The sequence below is a fragment of the Dipodomys spectabilis genome, unplaced genomic scaffold, assembly GCF_019054845.1.
Source record: "Dipodomys spectabilis isolate Male_0828 unplaced genomic scaffold, ASM1905484v1 ptg000119l, whole genome shotgun sequence".
NCBI classification, from domain to species: domain Eukaryota; kingdom Metazoa; phylum Chordata; class Mammalia; order Rodentia; family Heteromyidae; genus Dipodomys; species Dipodomys spectabilis.
In genome coordinates, this window is record NW_024870796.1 from 1332986 (window position 1) to 1343850 (window position 10865).

Sequence of the window (10865 nt, forward strand, 5' to 3'; positions counted from 1 at the left end):
CAAGCCACATGCACCCATAAAAGAAAAAAGAAAAAGAAAAGAAAGCCATGCCAAGTAGGGTGAATCAGAATTTTAATATTTTGTCAATCTAATCATTCTGAATGCTTGAATGAGATAGAAAGCCAAAATTGTTAGATTAAATTAAATATTGTATAAGAAATTACCTATCCATGCAACTATGTAAATAGGACTAAAGTTGATTTAAACAGCAAACATAAAGGCTCCTATTCATAATTTATACCGGAATTAATCAGGCTTTCTTTCTATAGAGTTACAAAATAAGATAATCCAGCTTTACTTAATTCCCTATCAAGGTGTATTTTTCTCTAAATTATTTGTTCTCGTGCTAGTATGTGAACTTACTGTATGATGATGATACTTTCTTCTCCACAGACATGGAGGGGAACAATCAGACTACAGTCACAGAATTCCTCCTCCTAGGATTCTCTGGACAGTCAGATGAGGAAGAGGTTGTCTTTGGGCTGTTCCTGGGGACGTACCTGGTCACTCTCATTGGGAACCTTCTCATCATCTTGGCCATCAGCTGTGACCCTCACCTCCACACGCCCATGTACTTCTTCTTGGCCAACCTCTCCAGTGTCGACATCTGCTTTTCATCAGTCACCGTCCCCAAGATGCTAGTGAATCACTTGGTGGGTAGCAGGTCCATCTCCTATGTGGGGTGCATGACCCAGATGTATTTCTTCATCACTTTTGGCAACATGGATGGCTTCCTCCTGAGTGCAATGGCATATGACCGCTATGTGGCCATCTGTCGCCCACTGCACTACTCCTTGATCATGAGGCCCAGACTCTGTGTCCTGCTGGTGGCCATATCATGGGTTATCACAAACATACACGCTCTCTTACACACTCTTCTGATGATCCGGCTTACCTTTTGTTCAGACAACACAGTGCACCACTTCTTTTGTGACCCCTACCCTTTGCTGAAGCTCTCCTGTTCTGATACCTTCATCAATGACATGGCAGCTTTCACTGAGGGAGGGGTGATCTTTCTAACACCATTCACCTGCATCGTGGTCTCCTATGCTTACATCTTCTCTAACGTGCTGAGAGTGCCATCTGCCCGTGGCATAAGGAAAGCCCTGTCCACCTGTGGGTCTCACCTCACTGTGGTGTCCCTCTTCTATGGGGCCATCCTGGGAGTCTATATGCATCCTTCGTCCTCCTTCTCAGTGGCGGACATGGTGGCCACTGTCCTCTTCACAGTGATGACACCCCTGGTCAATCCCTTCATCTACAGCCTGAGGAATCGTGACATGAAAGCAGCCCTAAGGAAGGTAATTCTCAGATCCTAGAATAGAAATCTGAAAGGTTGAGATGGGTCTTCCCTACCCTACATTTCTTCCTATTTGTAATAAGAAAAATGAAAACCATGCAGATGCAAAACTAGCTCATATGTATGTCTGTCATTGGTGATTTATGATGTTGATCGTGCTTATAAACCTAATGCCGATACCTACTCATGATCATAAGCCTATTATCTACTGGGCACCACTGGCTCATGGCAATAATGCTATCTATCATGATCTAAGGATCACAGTTTAAAGCCAGCCAAGGAAGAAAAGTCCATGAGACTCTTATCCCCAGTGAACCAATAGAAAACCAGAAGTGGTTCTGTGGCTCAAAGTGGTAGAGCGCTAGCACCCAGGCCCTGGATTCAAGCCCCATGTCTAATAAGAAAGAGAGTGGGGGCTGATTCTGATATACTGCTTTCTATTTTTTGATTTTTGTCTTTTCTTTGACTTCTCTCTTTTCTCTAATTTTTTCTTTTTTTCTTCCCTTCTTTCCTTCTTTCTTTCTCTTTCTCTCTTTCTTTCTTTCTTTCTTTCTTTCTTTCTTTCTTTCTTTCTTTCTTTCCTTCTTTCTTTCTTTCTTTCTTCCTTTATTTTTTCTTTCCCTTTCTTTTTTCTGCCAGTCCCAGGGCTTGAACTCAGGGCCTAGGCACTGTCTATGAGCTTATTTTACTCAAGGCTAGCACTCTACCTCTTGAGCCACAGTGCCACTTCTGGCTTTTTCTGTGTATGTAGTACTGAAGAATTGAACCCAGGGCTTCATGCATGATAGGCAAGCACTCTACCACTAATCCTCACTCCTAGCCCAGGGTACCCTCCTTTCAGAACAACTCTCAGATATTTAGATCTGTTCTGGGTTTCAGTGGGTTTACACACTCCCAAAGTAAGTGGCCACCACAATAATCTGGCATTTCACAGAAGACAAAGGGTTATAGTCTTCATACTCACCTGAGCGTAGGGTATCAAATGAGGAGTTGCTACAGTCTGCACTGTGACTCCTGTGTCCCTTCACATTCTATGGGCTGCAGGAAGCAGAGCTTCCCTTAGAACTGAAATGTCTACAATTCCTTTAAGACCGTGGGGACATAAGACCATGAATGCATGGTAGAATTGCACCTGGAATGTGGGAACTTTTGATTCCAAGTCTAAGTCTAAGCTATGTTCTGCTCCTTGGGACAGGCATCCCAAGCTTCAATCATCTTCTACACCTGAAGACTTTCTTCTCCCTGATACCCAGAGAGTGCTGTCCTGAATCTTCAGGGGTTAGTCCTCATCATCCCTCCCTTTCCTGGTATTCTTATCTGCGCTGCCCTCCTTCCTCAATACCCTCCACCCTTTGGTCACAGAAGTTGGTTGTCTTGACATCAGCAATTTCCTGCTCTGGGCTGGCCTCTCATCAATTCTGACCAGGATTTTGGCTACATGAAAATCTATATGAGGAGCTTCATTGCTCCTATCTCTCCCTGTACATCACTACACAGAGACCTCGTTTGATCTTCCTAATGCACTGATTGTATCCTGTCAACCGTTTCTCACAGGCAGTGAGGAAGGCAGGGAGGACTGTTGCTTCTCCACCGTGACTGTAATGATGCTGTAGGAAGAAATCTTGTTGCCTTCACTCATTCCACTTAGTTTCAAGTCAACCGTGTCTCCTCCTTAGATGACTGTGTTGAAGAGTATTGCAGAGGTGTGTCCTTGGAAGAGCTCCGGTTCTTTTTGTGTGCATGTGTGCCAGTCCTGGGCACTGTCCCTGAGCTTTTGTGCTAGCACTCTACCATATGAGCCACAGCTCCACTTCTGGCTTTTTGTTGTTAGAGATCTCACAAACTTTCTGGTCTGAACTGGCCTCAAAATGGGATCCTCGGATCTCAGCTTCCTGACTAGGTAGGGTGACAGGCGTGAGAGATGTCATGAAGAGGTGTACACAGGTGCGGGTAATGCTTATAAAGAAGACTCTCATGGGATCATAGTGAGTCATATAATTTAAGTACCAAATACTTGTATCAGCGATTTGAGAAATGCAATGATGCATGAGGGGGGGAAATGAAGTCCATTACAGGCAGTCACATTCCCAGGGCTCTGAAACAAGCTAAACTAGGAAGTCCACACTCTCCCGAAGCCCTGTAAGTTGGGTTCTGTGCATGTCTGTGCACTATGGCTCGTGAATTGGTTAAAGCAAATGTACAACTACTAGAATTGCCCTTTCCCACATGCTAGTTGTGAGGCTTGAACTCTGGGCCTGGGTGCTATCCTCAGCTCTCTAGCTCAAGGCTAGTATGCTACCACTTGAGCCACAGCACCACTTCCCATTTTCTGGTGGTTCACTGGGGATTTTCCTGCTGGGGCTGGCTTTGAACCGCTGTCCTCACATCTCAGCCTCCTGCGTAACTAGGATTACAGGTTTGAGCCACTGGAATCCAACTTTAGAGGTTTTTTGGTTGTTTTTTTGAGGGCATCTTATAGCAGAGAATGAGGAAAGGAAAAAAGGAAGAGAATTCAGACAGAAGAGTGCTGGGAAAGGCAGGCAAAGATGTGGATGCGAAGGACGTCTGTGGGGACTGCTTCAGAACACATGGTCTTGGGCTTTGCACCTAAAGGGAAGACTATTTGGGGTGATGTTAGAGACAAAAGTCAATCAACAGAAGTCAGACCAACCAAAACCAGCTTTCCCTCCATATACCTTCAAGTTCACCATGGAAGGTCACAATTCATCACACACAAAATCCTGCCTGCCAGGGGAAAAAGGGATGCCTACATGTCAGCAGCGTGGACAGGGAAGTCCCTCTGTCTTGTGTGTGTGTGGAATGAACTCTCAGTTCCTGATCCTGGTCATTTGCACATAAACCTGTGGTCATTCTCCTACTGTGTGAACCATGGTGTTCTGCATCGTCTCCTTACCAGGGAGAAGACAGGGGATGAGAAACATTCTGCAAGGACATATCTAGAACCTTCCTGGTTAGATTCTGTCATGTGAGGGACATGTCATAGGACACAAAAGGATGTAGCTAGAGCCTAAGACCGCACAGTGTCTGCAGTGCTCAGTGCTCCTGGAAGCAGGTGCTGTACCAGCTGTGCAGAGTCCTCCATGGAGACAGCCATGAAGTCTAGACTAGTACCATGTGTTTTTCCCCAGGGCCTGGGTTAGCAGACACCAGGAGCCTCCATTTCTATAGCCTAAACTCCTGGGGCGCCACACCTTTCCCCTCTACAGATACTTTCTGTCTTGTGCTAATTGGCCCCTGGGGTCCAACTGCTTAGAAACCAATCAAGATGACTCAAAGAGGAAAGTTTGACTTGAGCTCAGTGCGTGTCAAAATAGATTCTCATCCCTCATCCCCACACTGTTCCCCAGACACAGCTCTCTTCTGAGGGTCCAGGGACTGTTTGAGGCCCTGAGTTCCAGCCTCAGAACTAGCATAAGGGAAATATTATGGGATGAGAAAGTAGAATGTAGTCTCTATACCAAGCAAGACAGACGCCAGAATAAAAGACAGAATGGCGAAAAAAACCCCACGTTTGCTTGTGAGTTTGACAGGGGTTAATAACCAGAATATGTGGAGATCTCCAGAAACTAAACTCCTTGTGTAGAAATGGAACAGTAAAACCTCCCCTGCCTCATATATGTAATCTAAGTCAATTAGAAGATAAAATCTAAATCCTCCCAATCACCAACTAGGAAATAGGCAGATAAACTGAATACTTTTCTGACGTTAAGTATCAGTGGGCAATAAAAAATGGAGAATACCCCAGATTCCTAGCCAGAAAGGAAACAGAACTATTCTCTGAGAGTTTGTCAGAAAGTTGGCAAATCCCACTTCAACTTTCTCTTCTTGCTCATTCTCTCCACCGAGAGCTTTCCACTGAGTCCCTCCACCATCTCTTGCTTCTGACAGCCACGGCTGTTCCCACCACCCCCCCACCCCCCTCCAGTGCTGTTCTGCACACTCTCAACGCTTCCCCAGACTTCCAAACATGCACTATTCCAAGCACTGCATCAGGTATTCTGTAGCATAGACACAGGGGCAAAAATGCATTTGTCCCCATGAGAAACCTAAACCTTTGCCACCTAAATCAAGACTCAGAAAGCCAATCCATCGCATGTTTTCTCTCCTGTGTGGAATGTATGGGGAGAAAGGGCATGAAAGGAATAGGGGAACTCTGTCTGGGGTATGGAGAGAAATAAAGTATAGGAATTTGATTTCTTGGGAGACACAGACAAGAGAGAGTACTAAATAGAGGGAGTGAGTATAATCAGGATGCATTATAAAAGTTCAAATGAAAACTATTACTTTATAATACAAAGATATTCTAGAAACCTGCCTAGAAAAATATCCCACATATTAAGGGTTAAATTCATACACCAAAATTATCAATGAAGCCAATATTTTACATTTGCACCAGAGATGGCTAATGTTTTGCATGATAAGGACAATCAAAGTCAAATCCAAATTTGTGGGAGTTTAGAGGAAACTTTGTCCTGCTCAAGGCTTCCACTAATAATAATAAAAAATGTGAGATTGCTGACAAGTATTTCCACATGAGATGTTTCTCCTACTCCTATTTCTTCATGGAGATGACATACAAACAGTGAGCACACAGTGTGATCCCTAAGGAGGATCTGTGGAGAATCAACCCTAGGGACGCCCAACTTAGCATCCATCCTCATGGAAATCTCCATCTCCAGGGACGGCAGTGTATTTGTCAGTTCCCAGTCATCCACCCTTGATCAGAGAGCAACAGGTCTCACTCGGTGTTCCATTCCAGTAAGCAAAGGCTTTACTTACAAAGAAGGAATTTCTCCTTCACCAGGTCCAACATGGAGCCAGCAGAGGCAGGATGCTATGAAAGCACTTGGCATTAATAGAGCAGCCAGGTAAGAGGGTTAGAGGGAAAGCAGAAAGTGGGTGGTGGAAAAGGAGAAAGACAACTGGATCAGCCAACAGTGAATAGGACCGGTCACTGCAGGCCGTTACTAAGCTTGGTCACAGCTCAGATCCAAGAGCCCTGCTGTTTCCACAGCAACAGAGATGTACCTTTTCCAGCCAAACAAGGCCATGCCGTTCCTTCTCTGATCTATACTGGGGTACCACTTTTCTCTGTGTCCATCCAAAGTAGTCTGTGATTCCATCATGAAGGTGTCTCAGAGCCCAGGTGTTGGAATCATAGTCTGAGTCTCACAGAGAGGTGCTGGCTGTTGGATGGACTCTATAGACTAAGGAAGCCTTCATCTTAGGGTGCGGGGACCCAAACACCAGGTGGAGCAGATTAAGTCAAAAATCTCAACTGATTCATACACTAAAGTCTGACTCATAATAGATCAGTATAGGAAAGCAGACTTCTACACATGTCACTTACTCAAGCTAAATGTCATTATCCAAGGAGTAGTTAACCTTGTTGTCCCTATAGAGAATCTGTAAGGATAGTTCAGTTTCATTTCCAAAGATGTTTCCAAAGATCATTTCCAAAGATTCATTCAGGGCTGGGAAAGTGGCTCAGTGGTAGAGCGCTTGCCTTGCATGCTTGAGGCCCTGGGTTCGATTCCTCAGCTCCACATAAGCAGAAAGAAAAAAGCCAGAAGTGGTGCTGTGGCTCAAGTGGTAGAGCGCTAGCCTTGAGCTGAAGAGCTGAGGGACAGCGCCCAGGCCCAGAGTTCAGGCCTCACGACCGGACCAAAAAAAAAAAAAAAGATTCATTCAAAGACATAGGGGTTTTGTGCTTGACCCACCACTGAGTACTGGCTTTCTGTACTGGCTGATTGCACTCACATTTAAACTAGAAAATGGTATCATTTTTCTTTCTTTTTTTTTGCGGGGGGGGGGGAGGTGCAGTCATGGGGCCTGAACTCTGGGCCTGGGCGCTGTCCCTCAGCTCTTCAGCTCAAGGCTTGCGCTCTAACACCTGAGCCACAGCGCCACTTCTGGCTTTTTTCTTTCTGCTTATGTGGTGCTGAGGAATCGAACCCAGGGCCTCATGCATGCAAGGCAAATGCTCTACCACTGAGCCACCTTCCCAGCCCCATGGTATCATTTTTCTACCACCTGTACCTGTTACCTCTCAGTACAAACTCTGTAGGGACAGGGTGGGATAATTGGATCTGATTGCTGTCAACATGTAGACCTTGTAATAGTGACAACTCAGAAGGAAAAATGCCCCTTGACATATTATCACTGCTCATTAGCTCTGCTTCTGCTATGTGACAATTTGAAGTCCAGAATATTAACATTCACCAGTCAAGACAATCCCTTGTCTTGATGACAAGTTCAACCAATCCAACTCCCAATTCACAATGTATATTGCCCTTGTTTACCATTTTCCATCAGAATTGTCCAGGTTATCTACTGTGGCTTGGGTAGCGAACCCAGGTTTAAAAAATAATAATAACAATAATAATAACAACAACAACAATTTCAAACCTTCAGATTTTTTCTTTAATTTCATTACTTTAACTCCCTTGGTTGTGGTCACATTATTGTACCCATAATAAGTACATGTGTATCTGTATATATATGTACATATATGTACCTACATATTGCTCTCGGTGGATTGTGGGGCTTGAACTCAGGGCCTGGATGCTGACCCTGGGATCTTTTGCTCAAAGCTAGTGCCCTACCACTTTAAGCCACAGTACCACTGGTTTTCTGGTGGTTAATCAGAGATGAAAATCTCACAAGCTTTCATCTCCAGGCTCTCTTCAAACTGCAGTCTTCAGATCTCAGCCTCCTGAGGAGCTAAGATTACAGGCATGAGCCACTAGCATCAAGGTCCATAATAGGATGTACCATAGTAGGTACATCCTCTAACCCACCTCTAAATCACAGTCTTTGGCTTGACCTGCCCGTTGCCAAGAAGGGTTACATCCTAGTCCTTAACTTTGTGGAAATGGCATGAATTGCTCATTATCAGTCAGTAAATCCCTGTTATACTTAAGAGGACAAATCCAGCTACATCAGATATTGACTTCTTCCAAGCTCCATAGAGAGGGAGAAATCTACCCATAGCAATTTACGGATATTTTGATAGCAGACCATCAGCTGTGGGCTATGTGACACATGTCAGTGGTAGGGAAAGCGTCTATCAAAACCCCCCAAAGGTTCTTTTTTCTAACAAAAATAGAAAATCCAGAGTCAAACTGTTCAGGATGATCCTAGGTCACTTGATGCATCTTTGCCACTTGGTCAAAATTTCAATCATGGTAACTAATGAAAAAACAGCATAAAGAAAAAGAAGCCCTGAATTTAGTTTAGACCTCTAACACTTGTTGGCTCTGTAAATCACCTGCCAATATATAATTTCTTCTTTTATAATTTAATATACAAAATAACAGAATTCCTGATGACATTTCCACACAACCATACAATGTTCATTGATCCTAACTCTCTCCCTCCATCTGACCCCTCATTCCAATAGTACTACATTGAAGCTCATGTGTCTTACTTTGTAATTTATGGATCTAGATTCTGCATATAAGAGAAAAGATATAGCATTTGTCTTTCTGAGTCTGGTTTATGTTACTTGACATGATGATCTCCAGTTCCATATATTTATCGGTAAATGATATAATTTCATTTTTCTTAGTTACTAAATAATCCTCCTTGAATGATTCCATAACTTGATTATTATGATTTGCGTAGCAAGAAACATGAATGTGCAGGTATCTCCATTGTACGCTGACTTATTTCACGTCTGCTCAGGAGAAGTATGGCAGGATCACTAAGTTCTATACTTAGTGTTGAGGAACTTCCATGTTGATTTCCATAGTGGTTGCGCTCATTTCTATTCCACTAACAGTGATTGAGAGTTGCTTTATCCCCATATTCTCATAATTACTTGATTTTTTAAATGAAAGCCATGCCAACTAGGGTGAGGCAGAATCATAGTGCTTTGTCAATCCATGCATTCTGAATTATTTAGTGAAATATCAAGCCAAAATTGTTAAAGAAAATGTGGTATAAGAAATTACTTATCGGGCTGGGAATGTGGCTTAGTGGTAGCCACTGAGTTCAATTCCTCAGTACTACATAAACAGTTCAGGAAGCCCTGAGTTCAATTCCTCAGTACTACATAAATAGAAAAAGCTGGAAGTGTCGCTCTGGGCTCAAGTGGCTCAAGTGCTCTAGGTTTGAGCACAGGGACAGAGCCCAGGCCCTTAGTTCAAGCCCTAGGACCAGCAAAAAGAAAGAAAAAAGTTACCTATCCATGCAACTCTGCAAATAAGACTAGAGTGGATTAAAAAAACAACAACAACACATATTCATTAGTAATTTCTACTGGAATTAATTAAGCTTTCTTTCTATAAAATTACAAAATAAGATAATCCAGTTTTATTTAATTCCCAATCAAGGTGTAATTTTCTCTAAATTATTTGTTCTCATGCTAGTATGTGAACTTACTGTATGATGATGATACTTTCTTCTCCACAGACATGGAGGGGAACAATCAGACTACAGTCACAGAATTCCTCCTCCTAGGATTCTTTGGACAGTCAGATCGAGAAGAGGTTGTCTTTGGAGTGTTCCTGTGGACGTACCTGGTCACTCTCATTGGGAACTTTCTCATCATCTTGGCCATCAGCTGTGACCCTCACCACACACCCATGTACTTCTTCTTGGCCAACCTCTCCAGTGTCGACATCTGCTTTTCATCAGTCACCGTCCCCAAGATGCTAGTGAATCACTTGGTGGGTAGCAGGTCCATCTCCTATGTGGGGTGCATGACCCAGATGTATTTCTTCATCACTTTTGGCAACATGGATGGCTTCCTCCTGAGTGCAATGGCATATGACCGCTATGTGGCCATCTGTCGCCCACTGCACTACTCCTTGATCATGAGGCCCAGACTCTGTGTCCTGCTGGTGGCCATATCATGGGTTATCACAAACATGCATGCTCTCTTTCACATTCTTCTGATGATCCGGCTTACGTTTTGTTCAGACAACACAGTGCACCACTTCTTTTGTGATCCCTACCCTTTACTGAAGCTCTCCTGTTCCGATACCTTCATCAATGACATGGCAGCTTTCACTGAGGGAGGGGTGATCTTTCTAACACCATTCACCTGCATCGTGGTCTCCTATGCTTACATCTTCTCTAACGTGCTGAGAGTGCCATCTGCCCGTGGCATAAGGAAAGCCCTGTCCACCTGTGGGTCTCACCTCACTGTGGTGTCCCTCTTCTATGGGGCGATCCTGGGAGTCTATATGCATCCTTCGTCCTCCTTCTCAGTGGCGGACATGGTGGCCACTGTCCTCTTCACAGTGATGACACCCCTGGTCAATCCCTTCATCTACAGCCTGAGGAATCGTGACATAAAAGCAGCCCTAAGGAAGGTAATTCTCAGATCCTAGAATAGAAATCTGAAAGGTTGAGATGGGTCTTCCCTACCCTACATTTCTTCCTATTTGTAATAAGAAAAATGAAAACCATGCAGATGCAAAACTAGCTCATATGTATGTCTGTCATTGGTGATTTATGATGTTGATCGTGCTTATAAACCTAATGCCGATACCTACTCATGATCATAAGCCTATTATCTACTGGGCACCACTGGCTC

At 43.9% G+C, this 10865-nt stretch overlaps 2 protein-coding genes across 2 annotated transcripts; both read left to right on the forward strand.

Annotated features, from left to right (window-relative positions):
* The first annotated feature begins 395 nt into the window (after window positions 1-395).
* On the forward strand, window positions 396-1319 carry LOC122115456 (olfactory receptor 1361-like). Its single transcript, XM_042688942.1, has one exon. The coding sequence runs from the start codon at window positions 396-398 to the stop codon at window positions 1317-1319; it is 924 nt and encodes a 307-aa protein (XP_042544876.1).
* Window positions 1320-9738: 8419 nt separating this feature from the next.
* Window positions 9739-10659, forward strand: LOC122115472 (olfactory receptor 1361-like). The gene has a single exon (XM_042688964.1). The coding sequence runs from the start codon at window positions 9739-9741 to the stop codon at window positions 10657-10659; it is 921 nt and encodes a 306-aa protein (XP_042544898.1).
* Window positions 10660-10865: the final 206 nt, after the last annotated feature.